The sequence below is a fragment of the Dermacentor albipictus genome, unplaced genomic scaffold (assembly GCF_038994185.2).
Source record: "Dermacentor albipictus isolate Rhodes 1998 colony unplaced genomic scaffold, USDA_Dalb.pri_finalv2 scaffold_11, whole genome shotgun sequence".
NCBI classification, from domain to species: Eukaryota; Metazoa; Arthropoda; class Arachnida; order Ixodida; family Ixodidae; genus Dermacentor; species Dermacentor albipictus.
In genome coordinates, this window is record NW_027225565.1 from 9,269,992 (window position 1) to 9,296,860 (window position 26,869).

The 26,869-nt window shown below is 44.2% G+C and overlaps 1 protein-coding gene across 2 annotated transcripts in view; it reads right to left on the reverse strand.

The window, feature by feature from the left end:
• Positions 1 to 26,869, reverse strand: part of LOC139051258 (inner centromere protein-like) — a 100,042-nt gene that overhangs the window by 19,359 nt on the left and 53,814 nt on the right. For both annotated transcript variants that reach the window (XM_070528261.1, XM_070528262.1), the window contains 5 exons: positions 20,564 to 20,694; positions 12,911 to 13,066; positions 11,573 to 11,660; positions 4,947 to 5,009; positions 3,056 to 3,138 (listed from right to left, as the gene is read on the reverse strand). In XM_070528261.1, the coding sequence (XP_070384362.1) occupies positions 3,056 to 3,138; positions 4,947 to 5,009; positions 11,573 to 11,660; positions 12,911 to 13,066; positions 20,564 to 20,694 (521 nt within the window). The remainder of the gene's footprint in view (positions 1 to 3,055; positions 3,139 to 4,946; positions 5,010 to 11,572; positions 11,661 to 12,910; positions 13,067 to 20,563; positions 20,695 to 26,869) is intronic.

The following is a 26,869-nucleotide window of genomic DNA, read 5'->3' on the forward strand; positions in this document are numbered from 1 at the left end:
TCACGCTGCTTATCTTTTACATCTTGGTTTGTCCTACGCCAAGTTATATGTATGCCATATGCCATATGTAAGGGTCTTTATATCAGGTTTCTGATTTTGTTTCCTATTTTTCGCTAGTTAGGTGAAGCGCCTTATGTGAATGCAACCTTTTGTCATACTTGTTGCAGTCTGCTTGCTTTTTTATTCTTGAGCTTTTTGATGGTACTTCTCACATTGAGCTGACAACTTGTGTCAACTTTGCACTTTTTCATGTACCTTTAACACTCCTGCCATGGATGCCAAGGCTACTGGCACTATTGCACAAGCAAGCAAGCAAGCATGTATGCAATTTAATTTCTTACTAAGTGCAAATTACTGTTCATGTTCTCCCATTGTGGAAGTTTTGTGTGATTTGGATTTCCGGTAACACGCATGTACTACCTAGCTGTTTGTGTTCTGCATTATGTTTTGCAGCATAGTGAATATGTCCCTGCCCAGAAAGACTTTTCTTTCTGGCCTTAAGAATGTGCTTCAGTCCCATGATACATGTGCAAATGCCAAAGTGAATACATTGTACTTTACCCACCCTTTGCCCAACCATGCCCCCATGTGACTGTGGAGGCAAGAACATAACTTTCGCTAACCGTTCATCTACTCATTGCCCATTATGACCTTACTGTCACTCTTTTCTATCCCACAAAATCTTCGAATACAGTTTCTTTTCTTGTTCTGTCTACATTTGAAACTCCTTACCTAGTGCCACTTACTTCTTTTCATCGACCACATTTATTGAGAAAATTGGCAATTGTTAATGTAATGTCCTTTTATTTTGAAAATGGCACTACAGAAAAAACAGACAAAACATGGAACCTGTGTTTCTTGTCTATTAGTGTCTGGGTTTCTTTCTGCGGCACCACCTTAAAAATGAACTTTCACCAACTCACCCAACTCGCAGTTTTCTCCATTTCTGTTTGCATACTTGGTTTCTTTTGTTTGTTTTATAAGAGATGTACTGATTGATGCTTTGCTGTCACAATGCATATAACTCATTTTCGTGTTTCACCTTGTCGTTTTGCATTCCTACTTTTTCAATGTTTGTTTCCCTCCTCACTCTTGTTACGCATGTCTAAATAAATAATAAAAGGTGTTCTTAAAGGGACACTAAAGAAAAATACTAGGTCGAGCTAGATTGAAAAATTAGGCTTCTGCAATAACGAATTCGTCATTTGTAGCGAGAACAAGTTTCGTAAGCGCGAAAAATTAAAAAAATGAAATAAAATAATTAATTAAAAACAATATTGGAGTGCTGCCATCTGGCATGAACTATGCTACATCTCTCGTGATGCAAGCATTCTGTGTGGCTGGCATTGCTGGCAAGCTGCAAGATACGTACAATCAAAGGGTGAGCAGCAGAGAGAGAGAGAGAGAGAGAGAGTGGTAGTGAAGAGGAAGAGGTGTTATTTTGACGACACCACCCAGAAGGAGCAACTTTGTGTGCGACCGCGACGAGCAACGGCTTTGAGCGACGAATCGGGCCGTCGCATGAACAGATCGCTCGGTCTTGTCGCACGATGGCTCAGTTCTGCAAATCTAGAATTCGTCCCTCGTCGCCCGGAAGTGCTATGAACTACTAGCCAATAGCGTGAAGCCGGAACTGTATGTACATAACTCCAGTACTTCCGATTGTCGCATGGAACGAGCAAATGATTGAATTTTTATATGTGCAAGGATAAGAACCTACTGCAAGACTTTCAGAAATATTTTATGCTGCTTTTTACAGTAAAACACATCAACTTAAGTTAATAAAGCACGTGTCACGCTAGTTTCGGCGCCTATATTGCTGCCCTCATACCAGCAACACTGGGGAGACGTCGCTCGAAGTCATCGCTCGCATGGGGTACAACTTGTAGGCGACGAGCGAACGCGACAGCCATCTCCATCGTGTCGCTTGTCGCTGTTGTGTGCAAGATCGCTTGCATGGGATTTATACTTGACTGCGTTCAGCGAGAGGAGGAGGATGAGGCAAATGGGAGGCAGAATGTGCCGAGGTAAGCAGTTTAAGGAATGCCACTGATGCAAGTTGCAAGAGCAGTTGAAAGAGCAGGTGAGAAAGGTGACTTGGAGATTATGTAATGTCCTCAGTCTTGCTGCAGGTGATTTAAATCAAGTGACAGCAGTGGGACATTCGGGGGCAATTTTCTATGCAACAAAGTCTTACATTGGCACACAGAAAATTAAGATAGATTTCTACAGAGATAAGGTATCTAACTTGATATTTTCCTTTAATGTCCCTTTACGAGAGGAATTCCCCATGCAAGACCACTGTACTTCAGTCTTAATTGTAACTCCATCATTGTAAATGCTAAAAGTGCTTCACAGAGCTTGTCGGACAGAAAAGAAAGAAAACACAAGGAAACACAAAAATTATACACAGAAGCTGACTCTGAGCCAAGCCTTAACAAAAAATGGTTGCCATGATTTTAGTAAACCTGTACAGGAGGAGTGGATGTTTCATTCCACACCCCCCCCCCAACCCCCCGACCCCTTTTCTCTTTGGTCTTCTTTTCTCTACTGTGCTACAACTTTTTTTATGTAGAGTATATCTGGCCCAAGAAGTGCAGTCTATTGAGAACATGTAAAGGTCGCCAATTCCATTTCTTGAACACGTCAGCTCCCCTGGAGAGGTGCTGATGTCACGAGTAGTTGCGTGCAGCGAGAGCGGGTTCTATATAGCCTTCATGCCTATGAAGGCCAGCAGCCGTAGCTTTAGTTACTAGAGCTAGCGCACATTAAGCCTTCACACGAATTAAAAATCGACAAAATTACAACCAAAATTTATTTTGAAAACAAGGACGTTTCGAAGCTCGACTGGCTCCTTCAGCAGTGAGATGGAAGTAGGCGCAGCAGTGCTTATATTCGTTTGTGGTGGTTCAATAAATGTGCGGATACATTTTGCACAGGTTAGCCAATAGGCACTATTAGCTTGGTTTGTCAGGAACAAATAAAGCAAGCTGTGTTGCCATCCGATACAAAACCTTACGAAATGCGATAACTAACTGGTGAACTGTTTTCTCACCTGTTTGGCATTGCCTGCTGCTGAAGGCTGTTGTTCAGTTTCGCCTTCTGCGAAAGGCTCGTACTCGGCTGACCGAAGATGAGCTGTAAAATTGCACAAGACAAAAAGGGAAGAGCAAAAGTAAATGTAGTGCAACAATGTAGTTGAAACACAATGGAACAAAATTGTACTTTCAGCAGGCTACATATACAATAACCATAACCCCGTGCCCGCTCCATCTCTCGTTTCTTTATATTTTGTTACTTCATGACAGGCTACACATGTTTCACACATTTTGAACATCCAGGTAATACATTCATAAGGTTTTAATTTTGCTTGTGCTGTTACACAACTGCCGTTACTCTTGCTCAAAATAACGCTGCAGGATCAGTACAGACGAACTCGTTTATAATGAACTCGACAGCTCTGCATAAAGTGGTCGTTATATTAGAAGTTCATTATATACGCACTTGCCTTTAGAAATGCTAGAAAATCAACCACACTGAAGCTGGCATCAGCAGTTATGATTCAGCAGCGCAGTGCTTTGGTCCGAAAACCAGATTTTCAGTGTCAATTTTGTTCCTGCTGCATTCCCATACTTAGTTGCAAACTTCCGTTAGAAACATCCACCTAAAGAACGAAATGCGGCGTTGTATAGCTCTTTCAAAATGGCAGCCGGTTCCCATAACCTGTCATTTTGAAATTGCAAGCACAGCTGCCTTTTTTTTATTTGAAAGCTTGTGATATATTTTACTACCAGCAGGACATGACTGTATTCTGCACAAGACATCAAAGCGTTTTAGTTGGCTGGAAGTGCAAATACTCAGAAACTACTGTTGGCATGCCGCCATTCTGTGAAGGTCTTGGACATCATGGTTTTGGCATTCGACTGCGTATAAGCGACACAAGAGCTATAAGATTACGTTATCTATGTCACTTCGGGTGAAAAAATTCATTGTTTCAAAGGTAGAATGTCACCGCAAACCATTATCAGCAATCTGCAATGAGTAAACAAAGAGCAGCCGAATTGTGATCTCCTGATAACAGCGTCGTAGTAACAGCCGATCCTTTGCAACATAGGGTGGCGGCAGTGAGTGGTGCAGTGTTCTTTCTGACTCAGGCCACGTCGACAGATACGTTTGAGCAGCCATTGTTCCCATGATGGAAGGACACAGATGGCAATTTCAAATTGCTGAAACAGGCGTAATGCATGTGGTACTGCGGGGACAACAGTGCGAAAACGAGAGTGACGCCATCATGGCATCCGTTATAGCATCGGTGCAAGTGCCACTACATGACCCACATGATGCGGTGTGTGCTTGCTTCATGTACTTTGTGGTGCTTACTTAGCAATTGCCCTCTCTTTACCATGACCTGGTTCGAAGCATTTGTTGTAACAGTACGCTGATTTAAAATATGTTCGTCATACCTGGAAGCGTTTTCAATAGGCAGGCTCAGACAATTGCAAGTGCACTGAAATGTGGTCATTATAACCAATATATCGCAATAAGTAGGTTCGACTGTGTTGCTCGAACAAGTTCCACTCACCGATAAGCCCCACTGCTGTACTCGGGGCGAGCCCTTCAGCAGAATTTACAGCATACCCACTGCCTTTTGGTACAAGTTACACAAGAGGGAACAACAACAAAAAAAGCAATAAGCAATAATGCAAGCCCTTCACTGGCGGAGCTGTAAAAGCCACATGCAAATCTGAAGAAAACGAATAACAACGCTGGACATCGGGACGTGACTGACAGACGCGCTTCATCTGTCTCAGTCATGTTCCGTTGTCCAGCGTTGATATTCGTTTTCGTCAGATATGTACCATCGAGCCCAAGTTAGCACCTTACCACATGCCAATGTTTCATTGTACTAGAAATGCCCCATGCCCATAACATAAGACACTACTCACCCTTGCGGCCCCTGCATCAGCGCAAGCATTCCTGGCCATCTTCGGAGGCTTGCTTATGCTCAACTGCACCAGAAAAGTGTTCTATTAAATTTGTACTCTCATAGACCTGGAATATATGTTTCAAAGAAGACCTAAATGCAGAAAAAGATCTCACAGTCAGAAGACTTGAGTGCGAGACCTCCTGTTAATGCATGCAACAAAGAAAAATAACTAAACGCAGTTGATTTGCATTACATTGACCGTAAGAGGAACAACGAAATTGATTGAATTAACCGGCAGCTCGAATAAAATGATGCAGAAAAATCGTGAAAACACACTGCTGATTCATTTTGCAGTATTTGCTTGATTTTTACATGTCCCCAAATCAAACACTCTTAAAAAAATTAGAAATATAATGTACACCCGATATCAAAAAGAAGGGGGGGGGGGGGGCAAGGTCTAACAGGCGTTGCACAATAACTGGCAGTTTCTTAAAGTCGGCTTCGTTGCACGTTTTTTAACGGGCCCTTCACCAGGCCCCACAGCAAATTTTGGTTATACGCTGGAAGTTGTTACGCGTTTTCTAGGAAGCGCTCTGCCAAAAATATTTTCAAATCGGCTCATTAATAGCCAAGATAGAACTATTTCAGTGCTGCGAACCCATGATTTCAGCAGGAGGGCTCCGCTGCCAAGCAAGATGCTCTCTTCACTTACCCTGTGTAGCCTTCGCAAGCGAAATTCCTTCCCGGCATTCTCCCATACCAGACCTCAAGGATCGCGTGATGCATACGTTACAGGTCCCGCCTTCTTTTGTCTTTTCCTACTTTTTTTTCCCCTGCGCTACGCATTTCCACTGACTGTGCAGTGCGAGAGCTGTTGTCTCGTTCGTGCAGCACAAAATTTTGTGCACTGTGCACAAGGAAACATGACTAACGGTATATTTCAGTGCTACACGAATACTGAGCAGATCGCAGAGCGTGATCACACACTGGAACATAGTAGAAAATGGCACAGTTTCGGTACCTGCGCACGTGACCGCACGATCGTGGGAACAAGCAGACGAAGCGGAAGTGCATCTGTCTTGCTTCGGTGGGAAGTAAAACAAAAAAATACGCAGACACTCCGTTTGTATGTTTTATTATTTCTCTGAACTTCAATTCGTCAATTCAAGCAACAGATCGCACAGATAACAGATGTCTTGAATAATTCTTGACGTCACCTGTCACCACGAGCGACGTCACACTGCGGACACGACTACATAGGCGCAGGGGCACGACTACATCACTGTCCGGCTTGGAGTGCGGCGGCCACAAGGAGAAGGAAAAATGACGTTCGGTTTGAAATTTCAGATATTTCCATGGCGCGTAGCGATGTAATACTTTGCAGATACTATCGTTCCACAATGTATGCTCTGCGCTTGTCAGCTTAAAATTGCCAGACCTGTTGAGGGGTAAAGTGCGCCCAAAGGACGGCACACAACAGCGTTTCTACCAAGTTGACATTTCCAAATTCCCCGAGTTTTCCAGGTTTTCCCGGAGTACCTTTGCAATATTTCCTGAGTGACACAGAACTTGTTTTATGATAAGACGGACTCCCTACATCATGCAGTCCAATGGTGTCACTCTTAGTGAGCATATTAAAAAATAAAAAAACAGCTTAATCCAGTTTTAATAGTAAGGGACAGCGTTTACTTTATTCAAAAAGAAAACAGAAGGGAGGTGTTAGTAAAATGCACAGCGAATAAAATATCTTCGAAAGAAATAGTAAAACCTATTACAAATTGAGTCGAACATTCTCAAGTACGAATAAGAAGAGATGCATAGGGAATATTTTCGAATATGAGCTATTTCTAGCAACTGATAGCAAGCTAATTGGTATGAGGCCCGAACTTTGTCACAAGTGAGATTCTCTCGCAGCAGCTGGTAAGTCAATCTCAACCGTCCTGACATACTCTCAGCCTGCACACAATGCCTCAGTGTTGCGTTTCACTGTTCTAAAGAATTTTTTTTTTTTTTTGCTTGGATGAGGGGCACCTGCATCTCGGTGTCAGCCAACGCTTTACTTTTAGAGTGCAAGCTCCTCCAAAAAAGCGGCGGCATGCTTCCTTTCCCGTTCATTTCTGAATGCATAGGTCCCTTGTCTTCTTGTTCTCCTTCAGCTGCGTGTTCGTCACACGGACTATTTGAAACATTTTCTTGGACAGTTACAGTCAGCGTCCGATTTTTCGGACTCCATAGGGGCCAAGAAAACATCCGAAAAAAGTAATGCATCTCTTTTACAGCCCTGAAAGGCTCAAATCGCCATAGGCACGCCCGAAAAAGCTCTGAAGGCCTGCCAGCACACTTATTAGGCGTATCGGTGCTTGTACTGTGACAGAAAATGGCGGGTGCATGCGTGTATAATTAAGGAATACATATTGTGTACCGTGACAGTTGCCCCTTCCTACACTTCTTATGCTTCACAGCGTAACAGTGCAGTAATGAGGTGAAGCTGACTTTCAGGAACCGGCATTATGCAATGCATCGTGCTTTTCGAACTTCGAAGCCAATCGCAATGATCACAAAGGCAGTGTCGGTGCCATTGCTGACAGCGGCGAATTCATTCAATGAAAAACACGGCACAGAACGGTCAGAAGAGTAATACCGAACCTCGAAGCAGCTAGGCCTAGCATTGCCAGCGCATCTGCCAGCGGCTGCCAGCGCATCTGCGTGCAAGTGCGCCGGTTCGAGGCGGCAAGGTTATCAAAGTGACGGCAGCGGTGGTTTTAATGAATGCCGTTTCGGACCTGCGGTCACGGCGAAAAGTCCGGAAAATCAGACGGCGAAGGGTTCTTGCGTCCTAAATTTCAGACGTTCTTATACATTGACCCTATGGGGTACGCAGTAGTGCCCCGAAGCCATCCGAATTATCTGGTGTCCGGAAAGTCGCTTGTTGAGTGTGCTCTGGCAACTCCTCCAGCTGACGACGCAGCATCAAAGACCATTTGTTACAATTCCTCTGTTACTCAGGCCAGCATTACTACCACTTTCGTTCCCTTTCAATAAAAATTACAGCCAATTTTCCCTGATAGAAGTGCAAATTGCCTGAGTTTTCCATGAGTTTTTCCAGACTAGTCAAAATCCCTGAGAATTCCCGGTTTTCCCAGTTTTCCCAGCTGGTAGAAGCCCTGCACAAGCATTTTTGCATCCCACCCGCGTCGGAATCTCGCTGCCATGGTCGTGAGTTGCACCCATGGCCTTGTGCTTAACAGCAGAACGCCATAGCTGCTATACCCCTGGGGAGGGAAAGGTGGGGTAATGCTAACTTTAGATATAAGTATTTTTTATCAAGTATGAAATTAGAATTACAGGACATAACTGGAGGAGCAGCTATGCATTCATAATGTATAGTCGAGACTGTGCATACACAAATTATGCATCAACATTTTTGTTCTTATATAATGATTACCTAGTGAGAAGGATTACCTAGGCAAGGTCAAAATGAATCAGCCCACGACAGCTAGCAAGAAGAATATCTCGAGATTATGCCGACAAACTCATAAGTGCACTTTGCTTGAAAGTGAAGAAGCTGCCTAATTAATATTGTTATGTGTTTTTGTAATAGTTAAACCTCAATATAGTGAACTTCAAATAATAAAATTCTTGATATAACAAAGTACTAAATAACATTTTGTTAACGTCTTGTCCATGGAACACCACGTATTTAGAACATCAATACAGTGGAATCTCGATGATACGATCACGGCTAATACGAATTTCTGGATGATACGAATTTTTCCGTGGGCGCGGTCGAGCCCCATTATTTTCCAACGTGCTAGAGAACGGTTGTTAGGAATCAATTTTCGACCCGCATCGGTTGATACGAATATTACCGAAGACACTTTGGAAATTTGAAAGTGTGCTTGGCGAAGGCCAGACGCTGCTGCCGTCTGCGCTCCACTTCCCTGGCTTTACTGTTCGGTGAAATGGCCGGTTGCTGCTGCCGTCTACGCTCCAATTCATTCGCATTGGTGTTCGGCGATATCGCCTGTCGTTGCTGCCGCTTGCGTTCTGCTTCCCTGCCTTTAGTACCCGGCGATCTAATCAGTCGCTGTTGGCGCTTCCGTTCTGCCTCCCTTGCTTTCGCATCTGGTGACATGTTCATTCGTCGCTCGCGCATTCGCTCCTTGTTCTTCTGGCGTTTGATGTTGGGGGAATCCGGCGTCCGCTGCCGCTTCCAGAACCGCTTGGCGCGCAATCACTGGGCCGCTTCGGAGCTACGGGTCTCACGAGACGTCTGACGGAGGAACGGCGGTGCAGCTGACACCGCCGACGCCCGCGCGCTCGTTCTACCGCTACTGTGTGACGTCACAGTTGCTATGCGCAGCTGCGCCCCCGACCGGCGCGCCGGTTGCTAAGGAGGGGAGGAGGTTGCGCTGCTGCGCGGAGAAGAGGCCACAGTTGGCGCCATTCCAGCGCACGGACGGACGCGACCGTGAGCCCCACCGACGGCAGTGAAAGAGAACAGCGCGCAGTTACGCGATTTCTCTCTCTCTCTCTCTTTTGGTGCGGAGGCGCGGACGTGGCGCCGGACTGCGCGGAGGCCGCGACTGGGCGCGAAGAGTTTGAAGCGGTGGAACTTTTGTTGCTTTTAAGCTTTTCCTCCTTTTCCGCGTGCCATCGGACGGAGTGGCTGCTGTGCTTCTAACCGCGTTCTTGTCTCTGACGTGGGCGACGGCGAAGGACCACCACCGGCGGCTGAAACGCTGCATGCGCTCGAAGATCTGAGGGGTGCTATGGCCGCGGATGAAATCAGCGACGACACGTGCACGCGTTTTTATGGATTTGAACAAAGTCTGCTAATTGACCTGGCAAAGAAAAAGAAGCAGAAGGTCATCGGAGACTTTTCCTTCAAGAAATAAATGCTTTTTACGTACGTGTGCCTGAGTGAATTCACCTCTCACTCTTTAATTTAGCTAGATTTAATTGTTTGGATGATACGAATTTCGGCTAATACGAATATTTTTCGTGACCCCGTGAGATTCGTATCATCGAGATTCCACTGTATAACAAAGCGTGTTTACACGCTATCTATATAATAAAATTTCAGTAGTGCCGTGAAGGAATACCAAGACAATAAATGGAAACTTCCATGGACGCCGATGGTCAAATGACTGGATTATAAGTGGCTGCTTGCAAACGCACCTCTCAAATCGCGTGCCATGTGACTATGAGTGTCCACCAAAGCGGAGCAGCATCATGTTCCATATAAAGTCCAAGTGCGATAATATCTTAATGTGCCCCACACGCCGTATGCTTTGGGTACGAGTGAAAGCATGTGAGGGCAAGCCAAGAAAGGTGGTGGCTTGATAAGCGCAGTCTTCCTGCGCGAGCAAAGGAAGGGGGGTCTGCCGAGAAGGCAAGTCATCATGTGTGCTTCTTCCTGCGCGTTTAGTAATGAAGGTTGCATAATATTGACTTTCAGATACATGTTGAAGCAAGAGGCAGACAAAGCATTTGCTCCCCGCTGCCAGCCCTTTTATGATAGCATCGTTTCACTACGGGTGGTACTGTCAGCTGCAGAGGAGGAGTGTATGCAAAAGTGGCTGGCCTCGCCTCGTACCGCTGATGTGAAGATATCATCGACATGGCGTGAAACCGTATTTTTCATAGCCGGCTGTCAAATTAAAAAAGCATAATCTGCCTCTAATTAAAATTTCATTTTTCCGATTTCCCAATGTGGAAAGTTTTGCGACCCCTTCTGTGTAAGAAAGATCCATTGGTCACTATATTTATTTGCATAAAACATCAAATTTCAATGAAATGAAATTTCAATATAACGAAATAAATTGCCAATTTTACTGACTGTGATGCAGAGGTTTAATTGTAGATGTTATTGATGAAATCAATGGCTCGATGACAGTGTTTCACTGGAAGTAAACCTGCAACCTACAGAAATAGGCATGCTGAGTGTAAATGGACATTTCTGAAGATCACCAAGCAGCTCAACGCCACATCGTTTTCGAAACCTGGCTATTATATGAAATATATAAAAATTATTTTAGCTGTGTTAGTAAATTACCCTTTTACGATAACAAAAAACCCACTCTTATACTGAGAGGAGACATAGCAAGGCTAAAAAAATGGCGCAAAAACAAGAAATGAAACAAGCAAAGTTCTCGCACCAGCTTGCCATGAGGTCATACATTTTGGTGTTGTATGCTAGCATAGAGTTTCTGGCAATAATTACTAGAGGGAGCTCTTGCACTGCAATAATTCAGCAACCATGGGAATGACGGAAAGTACACGGATTTGCCCGATCTTCATGCTTGTGGATTCAGACGTTCTTGTGGCTTTGTTTATTGCGCTTTATATACATTCATTGTCATAAATTTCCGAGCCATCCATGTTTTTTCTTTTCTTCTGATAAACAACCAATTGCCATTAAATCAATAAATATAGAGCTACGGTCTTGTCAGTCTAAATTGACCTAGTGTTCCCTTCAAGCACACTTTTCTTGGTCAAGGTTGTGCTTTTTACTTGACAGCACTTGCGTGTTCCTGTTCAACACAACTTTTTATGTACTTAATTACATGCACAAATTTCTTGATATTGTTAATATACGCAGACAACGGAAGAAACGAGGAAAAGTATTGAAACATAACTTACGGGAGTTGGCTTCTTGGATGCAGAGACCAGAGGAGATTCTGCTTTCTTCTTTGTAGCAGCCGCTAACGTATCAACATTTAGGCTGCGCCTGGTAAGCAATAAAAAACAACAAGGTTTCTATAAGGGAATGAGGTTCTCAAGTTTGCAACAAAACACTTAACCATGCAAGTTACGATTCCCAAATACCTGCAGCACCGATAAGACTGCCAGAATCGAAGCACTGGCCTAGAGAGGCTTCGTGCCACCACATCAGCTTAGTACCTGGCTCCAGATAATTATGGATTATTTAAAGGATTGCTGACATGATAGTTTAGACTTCTTATATCTGCTTTAAATGATGATCCTCGACCTTGTAACCTTTGAAAAAATACTGACAAGCCTTAGAGCAATTTAAATATTTTCTACAATAACTTTTCTATCAACCAGTTTTGGTTTTGTTTCCCAGGAGGTGCTCGTGTTATGACACAGTAGGCAGTCACATGGTAAGAGAACAGTGTGACGTTTCGGGGTACTTACTCCAGCTTGCTCGGTGGTCTGGTGAGCTACTACTTGTCAAGCATCTGATGCAGCAGCATGACCAAGCGAGCTGGAGCGTGTGCCAAAACTTTGCGACATCACACTCCAATATGATTATCTCCTCCATCATGATGTTACGACACATACACCTCAGATGTCAGATTTTATTAAAGTGATGCTGTATATTTGAGCAAATACAAGAGAAGTAGCACAATGGAGTGCCCTAAAGCAGAAAACTGTGAGGGGAACACCTCATAAGAAACAAAACTAAAACTTTTTCATATAAAGCTATTGTAAATAGTTTATAGTGATCCGAGACTAGTTGGTATTCCTACTATGGTTTCAAAGTCTAGGACTTTCCATACTGCTTTAATATTAGGCAGTATGGCTTTGTTTCCGTTCGTCTGCAACATTCCAATGAAGCTCATGCTAATCTCCCATTATTTTATGACACTGAAAGACTAACTTTTGGATTAATACAATAGGAACTAGCAACATGTGAACCTTTTAACAGCATGGCAACTACGGATTGCCAGCAAAATATTTTGGCCCCTTTGCAGTTTCCGCATATCGAGGGCTTATGGACAGGGGCCGTACTCTTGGCTGATCAATGTTAGGGATACTTTGAATTTTACATAACAGAAAGTCCAGCATGATGCTTCATAAGTAATCTCCCAGCTTATCCAATCAATGTACAGTGAAAGTGACACTTCCGAAAGCGATACACTGAGAACATGGCCTTTGGTGCCTCTGAAAGATAGACATGCTCTACTTTTGGCCAAATTCAAGGCAGCTCTCATTCATGACAAATATAACACGCACTCGCTCTGCTTGAGCTGATGAAATGCAGTCCGTAGCTTTAACCTCTCGAGCTCCTTTTGCTGAGCTTCCCGTTGTCGCAACTGCTCTTGCTCCCGCCGCTCAGCTTCACGTCGCTCCCGCTGAGCTTGTGCCCTAGCCAGCCTCTGCTCTCGGTCTCTGAAACATGAAATCCAAAGGTGACCCAGAGGGGGGGGGGTAGAAGTCAGTTGGACTTTTACTTGACAGGGTCCAAAGCACCCTCACAAGAAGAAACCAGGTTGTTCTCTACCTGCAACCTGCTTCACGATTAGGACAGGAGCAAAGAGCGCTTGCACGGGACAAATGTGAGGACGAGAGACTAGGACCTGTTTGTCGTCCCCACTTCGTCCCGCTTAAGCTCTGTTTGTGCCAGTCCTAATGATGTACCAACCAGCCCAGTTCAGCACACTCCTTGATTCATGAAGCTGTTTAGGATAAGCAAGGAGAAAGATAAGCATTCCATTGCCTAATGTTATTAAAAGAAGGAGGCAGTCCGCAGGATAGCAACTGTTATCAGAAAATGTGCATGAGTTGGCCAACATAGAGTGAGGTAAAAACAATTAAAAAAAACAAATAAAAAGGCAGTCTACAATATTTCCTTCACTCACAGGTTATGGTAAACTGTCCATAAATGTCTGAAATTTACTTTTTTTTATTTGTAGGTGCTGGAGATTGCACTGAAAACAAACCAACATGGTAGGTCAATCCCTTGCGTGTATTCTGAAAATTACAGAGCAATAAAATAACTACGGTATCTATATTTTGTGGACTCAGCCATGCGACATTTCATCATAATAATAATTCAATCCCTGGCTCAATGCATATGCACAAATAATTCATTGGCTCTAAGCATCATGAGGCAGGAAGAAAACTACACTTTTGCCATTGCCTACTGAATGCGCCACACTGAATACTATCACGCCAAACATGCTAGTGCCTTCAACAGAGTGGTCATCTGTATCGGTACACTGCACTTAGAAGCAAATTGGAGCCACTTTATATAAGCACAGCTCAATGTTTGTAGTTTATTCCTTGCTACAACTGGACAGAAATGGTAAAAACAAGTTGCACAGACAAATGTGCACACCATGGCCAAAGCACTGGTGGAAGAGCCATTTGACCGTCTGGTGCAGGTCTTAGCACAGGCAAAAGTCTGCTCTGGCGCAACAAGCACCTTTAGCGCAGTGTTCAACAGGCATACATATACCAGATATTGTCTCACTTTTAACAGAAATATTCAATAAATATAGTGGAGCTGGCTTTATGCACAAAAACAAAGAATATATGCTAACAATGAGTAAACTAGTTTCATTATTTTTAATAAAACGGCGCTCCCTGTGTGTATGTCGTGGTATAAATCTGCTCCTTGACTTGCCTTTATATTTGGCTTGCAAGAAACGCTGCATCTTTGAAGCGCTTCAAGTGAGCAAGAAAAATTAAGTTAGCTGAACTAGGGCACGTCAACAAGACCAGGTCACTTCTAATGTGCACAATTTCTCCTGCATAACTTTGCTATGAGCCATGAGAAAACTGATTAAATTACAGTAAAACCTTGATAATTTGGCCCCCGTTAATACGGAAATTCAGTTAATTCGTACGCACCGTCTGCTCCCCTCAAACATGTACACAACCCTATGGCATGAAACTCCTGTTAATTCGGACAGTTCCTGGAGCTTAGAGGTGCATGAGGCATATAGGATCAGGTGGCACTAGGGGGTGTTCAAATCGCACCGCCAGTGATGGCGTCTCTGAGTAGCATGTGCCGATCTCAAAGCCTATGCTTGCATGCGCTGGGAGTGCCAAAAGGCCGGAAATACCTCAAGGCCGCCACGTTTATTTTATTGCTACATAATAGATAAACCTACGTCTCAAAAAACACGGCGGTAATCACGTACCTCTGGCTTTGCAGTCGCTTTTGGCGCTTGACACTACCTCTGCATCGCTCTGGTTATCGGGATGGTAGCTATCAGTCTATGCTAGCACCCCTAATCTATACATACATGTTTTTTCTTTGTATTGCTGTCCACCATTTCCGACATTGTCTTTTGCTTGTGCAGTTGTGTGGTTGCAGAGTTGTGCAGTTTTTTTGTTGTTGTCGTTTTTATCGTGTTTATCGGTTTGGGTCAGGTGCATGTGCAAGGACAGCGGAACTTTTTTGTCTGTGCGTGTTAAATTTTGTTTCGTGCTTTCCTTTTTCCGTTTATACTTTGTTTTTTCTTGACATCGTGCGTGTACCCGCACTTCATTGCCATGCCTAGCCGCACCGCGCAAGCAGCGCCACCATGTGCTCTCGTGTCCCACCGAAGCGGGTGAAGGATTTGGCAGCGAAAGTAGAAATAATGAAAGCCATGAAGGCAGAGTTGCCTTGGCAGGTCATAATGAATAAGTTCAACGTGAAGAGAAGTGCGCTCAGCACATATGTGAAAAATGAAGCAGAGATTCTTCAGGCGTACGACAGCGACAAGTTCGCTGACAACAGGAAACGGCGAATGGCAGCATACCCGAAACTTGAAGCGCTGTTAAGATGGATTGCCGATTCACGCGATGCAAAGCTGCGTTTGAGTGGCCCCCTTCAGTATGTGAAAGGCTGATACAGAAAAGTGCTTGAGCACATGTTGCTCTGTATGGAGGCAAAGAAAAAATATGATGTAACTCTGCTCACTGCACATGGTGGCAAATGTGCACACGGTGGCGCATGTGTGAAGCCACACGCCGCTTCCAGTAATTGCGAACTGCTCCTGACACAGCGGCTTTGTCTGTGACGGTGATTCTTTGGAAGACGGGGATGCGGATGTTAACCAAAATGCAGAGGAAAATGGCAGTTGCTTCGACAGACTTCTGCCTCTGGATGTTCCGCTGGACGAATACATCCACATTGATAGTGACGTTGCCGTTGCCGGTCGCCTCAACGACGATGGGATACTGGATGTACTAGGCGACAAAGAGCCCGACTCTGATAGAGAAAATGCACCCGTCATGGATGCGTGTGAAGTGCCGTGCCATACTGGTAAAGAGGCTGATGACGCCCTTAAAGTTTTGGAGGACATCTGTGTCGTTTCTCCCGACAGTCTGCGCGGACTGCACCACCTACAAGAACTAAAATTGTGCTTTCCACGCAAATTTCTCATGCGCAACAAGCAACAGTAACCAGTTATGTTGATGTTTTAGGCATTTCTTGAGTTATTATTGTCGAAACCTCGTTAATTTGACATTCAGTTAATTTGAACATTTTCTCCGGTCCCGTGAAATCCAAATTAACGGAGTTTTACTGTACAACCACAGAATGTGCTCTTCAAATCCTGCAGGTTTACAAAGAAGGTTTCTAATTATAAGAAAATTAGACTTCAGCAGTTGAGTACATGTAGATACCTTTAAAGTGGCACTGCCAACAATTCTGTTAAGCAATGTACGACTGGACTTTATCTGCGACTTCGTTTTGATCTGACATCATTCTTGAGCGAGCTCCATGTCACGCTGGCATAAGGAACAAAGAAATGCAGCACAAATGGCGCAAGCCCAACTACCCTACAGCAGCAGTATATTGGAACATCCGGTGAAGAGAAATATACCAAAAGCATGAAAACAGTGAATGGAGAACTGATGGCATCGGCTCTACCCATGGCTATGGTTGTTGTGTTGAGTTCCAGTAAGACAATGATGGTGGCAGTGCCATGCTTTAGGCTTTGGTTTCAGCTTTACAGGAAAACCTCATTAAACCGTACCTGCTTAAACAGTAGTTTCACTTTAAAAGCAGTAAAGTCAAATCCCCGACTCAGTGGCCGCTGAACATGTGTTTTGTATCCACATAAACTGTACCAGCTTATTGCGTACGTATCGGTTAGCACGTAGTGTTTCCACTTTTCTTCGCGCAAACACGGCGGTGAGTTGTCTCCATTGGGCGGCCCGGCAGAACAACTAGCCTCGGAGATTGGAACAATGGCCTTCAAGCGCCCTGTGCGTTTGCGCGTGAAGCCACAACAACAACAACATCAACATCATTTCGGCAGCATGCCAGAGAGCGTTGTGGCGTAGCGCAAGCAAGGACTCGCGCAATTGCCGAAGCTCAGATAAAGATGCCAGGTGCTCAGCATAGAAGAAAAATTACACATCATGCGTGCTATCGAACGTGAAACGAAGAAGTCGGCGCTGGCATGCGACAGAGATCTGCTATTGACTACGGTGTGTGGCATTTGGAATGCAAAGAAGTTGCACAGAAGCGCTGCTGCTACCGCGAAGAGATGTCGGCTGCGAGGTTCGACTTTTCGCCATTGTTGCCTCTATTGTTGCTCAAGTGTCGGCTAGCAACAGTGATGAGGACGACACGGAAAGTGACAGCACGGGCGATTCAGGCCCGACAGTGGCAGAAGCTGCACGTTATGTCAGCCTCATGAATGCAATCATAGCGACGAGAACAGCACCCCGCAATGAAAAAGACGCCCCGCGACTTCTGCAGCACTACCTCGTGCGTGCACGGAGATTACATAATGACAACAAGGAATCTGCCACGCGAGTATTTGCCGAGAAGAGGGGGCTGGCTGAAAAGCTGCCTCGCAGCTTCAGTAAATTTGAGGCCACTGTAGCTGCTAGGCCGCCACGGCATCAAACGAAAATAACACTTGTCGCGTGAAGTGAATAAATACTGCATGCTTTTTTTCCCTTTCATCGCTCCCTCTCAGAGTTCCGTTTTTGACAGGTAAGTGGTCGATCTCATGATATTTCGGTTAAACAGTACTACCATTTAGCACATACTTTTTCCGAGCTCCGGCCAACTATGGTTCAATGAGGTTTCACTGTACTACTGAAGCAGCATCAATGGAAGAAGGCTTTAGTTCTTATGATTCCTTTGGAGCAGACATGACACAATTTTGTGCCAAAATGCCATTTTAAAGCAGGATGGCACAAATAACTGCCTTTCGCGCAATTTAGTGCAGCCATTCTATCACTGCCAGATGAGTTATGTTGAGAAAAGCAGCCAGAGCTAAACACGAGAAAATGGCAAGCAACACAAATGTGCTATAGAATTATCTTAGTCTGAAATTTTTGGAATTACACATTTATTCCAACTTCTCCATGGCAGTGCTGCCTACCCACAGAAACAACGCAAAACAACAACCATACGTGAAGATGCCGCTCGGAGCTCCGCTTAATTGGAAATTATACCCATGTGTGACTCTGCAAACATACCGGCCTTGATGAAAGCCATCACCATGTGGACTTGGCAATGGTTAGGCCTAATGGCAAAGGCAGAGGGTGTCATCAGGAGCTTGCCATGAATATATCCGTGCTAGTACACCTCTTTGGCAAATAAGCACAAGGCCATATCAACAGGATATACTGACGACAGTAGTAGCAAAGTTCAGGTTGAAATGTGGCTCCCACTTTTTTTGATGTTGATATACAGTAGAATCCCGGTGATACGATCACGCCTGATACAAAATACAAACTGGACCGAAAATAGCCTGTGCAGTGTGATTGGACACAAAACTAAAACCACCTTTGCGGAGTTTGTATGCTTTAACGTATAACACGAATGTATCGCGGCGAAGCTGACTTCAGCTGGCTGTGGTGAAGCTGGCTTCAGGAAACCAGGCGGCTGGGCAGCCTAAACGTCAGGCGCGCATTAGATTTCCATGTTCAGGAAATTTAATGTCATTGATGCATTATTTTCTACTTGCGATACATAGAAAGTGAGTGCGCATTTCATCCAGGGGCGAATTAGAATAGGGGAAATACTAATGTGAATTAAGTGAGCGGTGTGTTCTGGCATATCTTCTGCACCTTGTTATTGCAATAGCAACTATAAGGACACTCCAAACCAATTTTTGCCATTGTAGTCGCAGTCAGCTACCAAATATATTTTGGTATATGTATGCTATATGGCATGCGGTCTATGTGAGTTACATTGCCACGCCATTCTATCATTAAAGTTGCTCATAGCAGGTCTTACATTCTTGGCAAAATTATTCTTCAGAATATTGAGAATGGCAGCCTACAAAAACGTCATAAACTAGAACACTGACAATGCAGGCCTTTTATCTAAAATACTTGTAGACTTAAGTATTCAACCTGAAAATCATGGAATTTTATTGGTGTGGCTGTGCGCTACATCCAGGATCGGACCAGTAAAGAGGTTTGAACAGAACGAATATGGAAAAGTGGTGGTAAAGTCGCTAAGAAAGACGTTGGCTTTAATTAATTAACATACATGAAACTGTCTGATGGCAGGATTCAAACAGAGGACCCCTAGCACAACAGCTCGCTTTTACTTGGCTTATGTTTACTTCAGTTCATACCGCCACTATAGCTATGAGCCGTACTCTTCATGTATTATTTTAACATGTTGCTATCGCAATCACTGCTTGTCTGTCATACTTTCTTAATTCGTCCTGCCAGATAGATTGATCAATGCTGTCAGACCCATCAGGATCGAATTAATGGAAGTTGACTAATTGCTGAGAGGCCACCACATTTGTGCCCGTTTTGTTAGACCTACTTGCAAATTTATTTCCCACCACATCAGCATGCATGTTTAAAGTGTATACAGTAGAATCCCGGTGATACGATCACGCCTGATACAAAATTCGGGATGACAGAAATTTTTAAAAAGTCCTGACACAAGCCCACTAACTTACAATGTGCTAAATTTTGAATGTGGCGAATCGCTCTTAACGTTGCAGCAGATGATACGAACAATTGAGCTGGTGCACCGGTAGCATTCCTGCTGCCAGGGCATATTACATCAGCCACACAGGCTTCAGCAAACACACAGCAATGAAAGAAACTCGGAAATAACCAGGGAGATCTTGAAATGTTGGCCTCAGAACATGCAAAGTGCACAGCTCGCTGCCGCCAAAATGTGCGCGAAACACGCGTGCCAGTGATTCAAATTCAAGTCAGCCAATAGGATCACTCCCTGTGTGCTATATGAATGCAGTAACGAATCGCAATGCTGCTTTTCCCTCTTGGTGCTTCCTTTTCTTGCTTTTCTGCACGGAGAAATACAGCGCTATGGCTATCTGTGTTTATGGCGGTGCCAAGATGGCGGCACTGCACCAATGGAAAGCTGCACTCACGTGATCAGCGGTGCAATAGCACCTCCCAAAGCCCAAATTTCTCTAATTTAGCTGTGAATTTCTTCCAAATATTTCGCCACAACATAAAGGAAAGTCTGAATTGGAGGCGATAAAACAAAATTAGCTATTTTGAGCAAGTTGACCACTGTACCGCCGCATCCTCAATTAATTTACAAATTGTTTAAATGTTTTTGGGTGATTCGAATTTTTACACCATCTCGAGTGGTTCGTGTCGTCGAGATACTACTGTATTGGATATAACAAACATGTTTTCGTGCCAGCCAAACATCTTCACCAAGAATACCGTTTGAATTGGATGTTGCATTAACAGTTGTGCAAAATTGCATGAATCGTTCCAGTAGATTCGTTCTGTCTAGAAACTACATAGACAATGTGCCTATGTTTGAACTGCCTCGTTGCCTGCAGTTTTGATAGTGTTTCTACCCTGTGGTTGTATATGAGCTTTCACATGTAACCTGAAACTGCACTGGAGGCAACGACTGCTGATGTCCAAAATAGGTAATGCACACAAGGTCATGGGTAAAAGGTAATGCCAGCTCACTTCTTTGCTGCACCAATTTTTATCCGCAATAGTTCTTGCTTGCGTTGCTGCCCCATCTCACTGCTGCCGCTGCTGCTGCTGTCATGCCTCTTGCGGGTGGACTCCTCTAAAGTGGATCCCTTCAGGGTGCCCTGTTCGTAGAGAAGCATTTATAAACCCAAGCCCAGCTAAAGATGGGAGTCCCAGTTCATGAAAGCTCAAGGTACTGGGACACAACAGGCCCAAAGTTTGGCAGTAAGTGTGAGACAGTCAAGAGGAGAAAAGGAGGATTTACAGAAGAAATGGAAGCATCCCTGTTTAGAAGGAATGAGACTAAGAATTGAAATGCTCAAATTTGATTTCGAAGGGCTCAAGTTCACTTCATACAGAAAACATGGGAAAGAGCTGCAGTTAGTTTAGAGCTATGGTTGTATAACGCATTTCAGTTCATAATGGACCAGTAAAGTTGTTTCTCTCTCTCTCTCTCTGTATGGTACGAACATGAATAGAGTAGAAGCCCCGTGGTACGTCTTTAAAGAGGCTGTGGGGAAAAAAAAAAGTACCAGCCGGGAAAACACAACCGTAAGGAAGTGCGCAAATCGCTACAGCACAACGTCAGAAACAGTCAGTGTGGCTGCCAGTGCAGTTATTAGATGCCTCAGTGCTCTTACTGTGACCAGCAATGGCACATGTGTGCGTGTATAATTAAGGGACACGTATGGTTTTTCGTGACAGTGGCCCCTACCGTAATGTTTTCTATACGCTTCACTGCACAATATGGTTCTACTGCACTGAAGCTCACAAAAGAGAACCGGCAATCGTGAAATGCAAATAAGACCCTTGCAGGCTACAAAGTAAATGTAGCCCTGTACTTAGCAGAATTGGTCCACTGTGCTTGGTTCCTGGCAGGTATTAATCAATGCACACTTCTTCAGATGCTTTGCCAACTGCTCTGTACATGCTTTCTCCTAATGTTTGTGCAGCAGCTGGCTTGTACAACTTTGTTAGTTTATTGCAAAATTTGGTCACTTGTTGCAAAGAATTGGTAGCTTGTTGCAATGAATTAATAGTTTGTTGCAACATGCGAGAGTGAATTTCTCCCTGCACCGTTACATTTACGTGGCACCCACTCTCAAATGCAATTTAAGATGCGGGAACATTACAGAATGGCGCTGTATCAAATGGGAACATGATACATTGGAATCAATTAGATTTATGTTGGGACCATGAAAACACGACATAGGAGCTGGGAAAATGCAACAGCGAGGATTGTATCAATGGCGTTCCACTATGGTGTTTAGCGATGAAACCCTCATGATCTTATTCCATCTTCTCAAGCTACGACACCATATCTAAAGTGAGTATCACCGAGAATAATGGTTTCTCTTCACAGAGACAAGGGTTGTTCAAGGTTGACGAACTTTTGCTTGTGCACACACATCCCAATATGGCTGGAGTGGGTGTGCTTGGTCATCGTGCAATGATTACACGCAAATTGGCAAGAAGGTTGCAGAGAGGGCACTTTGTGCTGCTTTCACTGCAGCCGAGGCACTTCATTCCTTCCCTTCAGACTTCTTGGAAATGGAAAAACTCCTCTCCACAGTACGTGGTGAAACATTGCTCCTCCAACAGTTTCGTCATGTAGGTGAAGAGTGTGCATGCATTCAGAGATAGACAGTCTTGCTGACCAGCAAGATCTAAATGGGGCAAAAAAAGCTAAGAAAATGTCTAAAGCTGTTCCCTCGACGACGCACAAGATTTGCAAATCAACAGGAAAGTCAAGCACTTAAGATGAAAAGGTATTCCTCGTGTCACAGTTGCTACCTTACAAATGAAATTAAACCAAGCAGTCAGAAATGCAAAACTGCGGTAGTTTCAGAATACATTGCCGAACTTCATTCAGACTGCTCCCAGCAAGTTCTGGGGCTTTCTTAACAGTAAAATGCAAATCAGTCAACTAGATTGCGCATGACGGAAATCTTACAATTGAGAAAGAAGATATTGCGGAATGGTTTAACAGGTACTTTAACAGTATTCTTTTTTTGAGCTCGTCAGATCACCCTTTTTCTGATCGCAACGCACACAATTATGAATATGATATAGTTTCATTGCCTCGCGTTTTTTCGCTTTTAAATATAAAAACAAAATTGACTCGTGGGCCAGACAATATACCCAATGCTTTTTTTCATAGATACGCTGAAATGTTATCCCACTCTTTAGTTTTGATTTTTCATGCACCTTTGTCTTCAGCCGTGCTTCCTAGAGACTGGCTTACTGTCCGTGTTATGCCAGCACTAAAAAAGGGGCGATTCCACACTAATTGCAAACTATCGTTCCATATCACTTACCTCCTCTTGTTGTAAACATTTAGAGCATACATTAACTAAATAAATGAAGTTCTGGGAGACAAAGGCATTCTGTAAACCCTGCAGTATGCTCTCCAAAAGGGCTTTTGCACTGTAACACAATCAACTACTGTTTTTATGATTTCGCTAGCATACTGGACAAATCTTGACAAATTGATGCCATATTTTTGCATTTCAAGAAACCATTTAACCTTGTTACACACTCAAAGCTTATAAAAAAAATTGAATTATTCAATTTACCCATGTTTATTATAAATTGCACTGCTGCTTAACTTACGAACTGCAGGCAATTTGTTGTTATTGATACTTACTCTACTAGTGAACTTCCCATAACTTCTGGCGTGCCTGAGGGTAGAGTTTTAGGATCGTTATTATTCAACATATTTATTAATGGCATTGTTGACACCATTATTCTGCCTGTAAAAATTAAATTGTTTGCCGACAACCGTTTACTCTTTACTGAAATTATCTGCCTTCCAAGATGAAATCGCATTAAATTCCAACCTTCAAAACAATCAGTCTTGGTGCACTCGTTGGAATAAGGAGCTTCACATCAGCAGGGTATGGAAGTCATTTTGGAGCAATATTAAGGCAAATAAAGTTGCATTTTGGAGCAGGCCAATCTGAATTTTAGAGGAATAATGCAATATGGCAGTGCACTTTGAAACCATGACAAAACAAAACAAACTAACATGAGTGCTGTACTGCAACTATTTTAAGCAACGATACTGAAACCGCCTAGTCCATGCAAATTTCAGTAGTAGTGCTCGCAGATTTTTAATTAGTGGTAGGAACCACAAGAAAACATGCATTCTGCAATAATGAGTTTGAAAATTTCTAAAAGTAGCCCAAGGCATTTTTTGTATATGCATTTTTCTTTAATGTCTTGAAAGTGTGGGTGAAGCGCATGGAAATGCGCTTCACCAACAGACCGTACGGAGAAGCCAGAGTTATGAACTATTGTGTTTTATTATTGCAATAGCAATTATATGGACTCTCCAGGCGCATTTCTGCCATGGGTGTCACCGTGATGTTCCATGTGAAGTCCAAGGTTGATAATGTTGCTGTGCGCTGTATGCGCTAGTGAAAGCGCACGAGGTTGAGCCAATGATGGCAGCTCTATCTCGTGTGCGCAAGGGACGAAAGCAGGGAGAATGCACGTCGTCTTCCATCGTGCACAAGGCACCAGGAGGGAGGAGAGGCATCCTACTCTGGTGGCTGCTGCGCGTGGCACGAGCCTGATCTTGAAAGCTATCTGCGATGGGGACATGGTGCATGCGCCAAGTGCTGAGAGCTTTGTGTACGCTGCTGTTTCGCCGCTTAGTTCTGGTTGAAGCGAGATGCAGCACGAAAGTAAATTCGACAGCTGCTGCCGCCGCACTTCCTCACTCCAGTGTTTTGACAGCGAGTGCGCGCATGACACCATGCTTGATCATTTAGTGAACGTCTACAAGTCACTAAGGCCGATAAAACTATCCTTACTTCGTATAGCTGTCAATTAATTTACTATCGCAATCGATGCTTCGTCTGTTAGGCAAAACTGACTCTTTTTAAAGCCATTTCTACATAATAGACCAAGGTGATTCCAAAGCATCTAATGATAACTTTCTGGTATAACATAAAACTATTACAATCTGTTTTTATTCCAAATCTGCCATTAGCCCTTCATGAAAGGTCAAACTGGCTCAGGCCTTGCTACATGGGCATAAAAACAGATTGGAATAGCTTTCTGTTATACCAGTCCTGGGGACAAAGACATGCGCCCGCTGAACCTGCTGCAGTGCGGCCTCCCTGATATCTAGGTCATACCTGCCAATCTGGCGAGATAAAAAATTGGGAGACTATTCATGCCAACGAGGGGGGGGGGGGGGAGGTGTTCAAACATTCAGGGAGTGTTCAACGAGTCTTTTTGCAGGGACCTTGCAGCAGCAGACTTTGCTCACTTCAAAAATTTGTCCGAGTAGCTTTGCTCAAAACATGGTCCAGACTGACGGCCCTTCACTAGCAGCAGGTGTTAGAGGGTTGTGTTGCACATTGACGAAAAAAATTCAGTCCTAGTTTTTCACGCCATGCTAAAAATTCTCTCACACTCCGCCTTGTTATGCGGTATCATGAGTAAATTGAGCATCACCTTAGCAACTCGGTGAAACATGTTTTCCATCAGTGTTTTTCATTTTTCCAACCATAGACCACTGCATGTCCCACCTTTCTTCATTCAGAATGTCCTCTTGAAGACTGTATGCCTGTAGTGTGGCCAACTCAGCTTCGAGAGCATCTAAAGCGACTTCAACAAATTCATTGGAATCTCGGGGCAGCAGCTGAGGGAAACTGAATAAAGAAACGAAGACTCAAGAGTGATGCCTGTAAAATAAATTTAAGGTTGGCCACCTCCGCATTCTTCAAAGTTGTGCTTCAAAATTGCGTCCACATCCATAACATTTCGCCTCGTCGCATTTCGGAAACATTTTCTGTTGAAGAGGCCCCCCCAACGTGGTTGCCGACACTAAGGTCGTGTTCGACGAGGAATCCCGTAAACAGGCACTCCACACGTATGACACTGTCGCTGCAGTTGTTCCGGATAAAGTTCACTACGGGGTCTTGCTGCTCAGCAGTGCGAACATAGCTATCATGCTTCGCCGTGGACATGTGCAGTTTCAAGTCAGCTTTCCGCCCGTGAGACATGCCGACATCGCATCCACACGTTGTACAAAATGCAAAATGTTCTCCTTTAGTTGGTGTCAAAAAGCACGAAAATTCAGAAGTATAAGGTCGCAAAAACTTCTGCAAATACCTTTTCTTGGGCTTTGATAGCGCCATGGCATTAAGCACATGAGGATTGTAACATTACACAGTGCACCGCACAAACGCGGCCTAGCCAACACTAATCATACACACAAGCAGCAGCAACAAGGTGCACCATGGAGGAAGGCATGCAGGAAATGCAAGAGCTACTATCAGCATCAAATGAAACGTGAACAGCGGAGAGCGTGCCAAGCATAAGTGAAGGTATGGTGTGCGCCGTCCAGTCATCACAAATGACAGGAACGCATTTGACGATTTGGCCGCACAACGCGATCCCACAATAGAGAAATATTTTCACCTGTGATCTGGTTCATACATCTGAAAGGTAGAAAATAAAAATAAAAGATAACAGAAGCTAAAGTTTGCAGTTTACGGTGACTATTGTGACACAGCTCGCTGAGAAGAACAGCGATGCACAGGGAGCAGTTAGCACCGTCATCGTTATAGATTCACTCATGTGGTATGGTGCTTGTGCGCCACATCGTTCTTTCAATCGGCAAACTTGCGCAGCACGGTATCGCTGGAAGCTGCGACGCTGGCCGGCATTGGTGTGCTGAGCACGATTGGCAGTTTGTTTGACTCTCAAACGAGCGCCGTGCAGCCAAATCAGATGTGCGCATCTGTTATTGGTGATGACTGGACGGCGCGCCCTATACCTTCACTTACGCTTGGGCCACGCGCTCCGTTGTTCATTTGATGCTGATAGTACATTGGCTCTGGCTTTGGTCGACTTACTAGGCGCCGTAATCGGCTGCTTAGTCAGGATACCGATGGTGCTAATGCGGCCGTTGTGGGTGATGCTGACAATTACGATGTGGCTGTAGATTCCGCGGTGCCGGTTTTGCAAAAACCATTATTGCGCGAACAGAGACCACTTTTCAGGGGATATAAGACAGTGATCGTACAATCGGAAAGTTCAGTAAAAATTGGGAGTCCCCTGGGTGAATCGGGAGGGTTGGCAGGTATGCTAGTTCGCTCGCAGCGCCCTCAGCTTATTTTTTGTTGTTTTGCACCTCAGGGAGCACTGCGCCGCCCTGGCCACTCAACTGTGTTCTAGTGCACTCCAAATACAGCTGCCTAGGCTGTTTTATCAGAAGAGACGACAGCAGTGACAGCAGCAGCGACAACAGCCGGGAGTGGTGGTGCGTGCGCTGGCCAC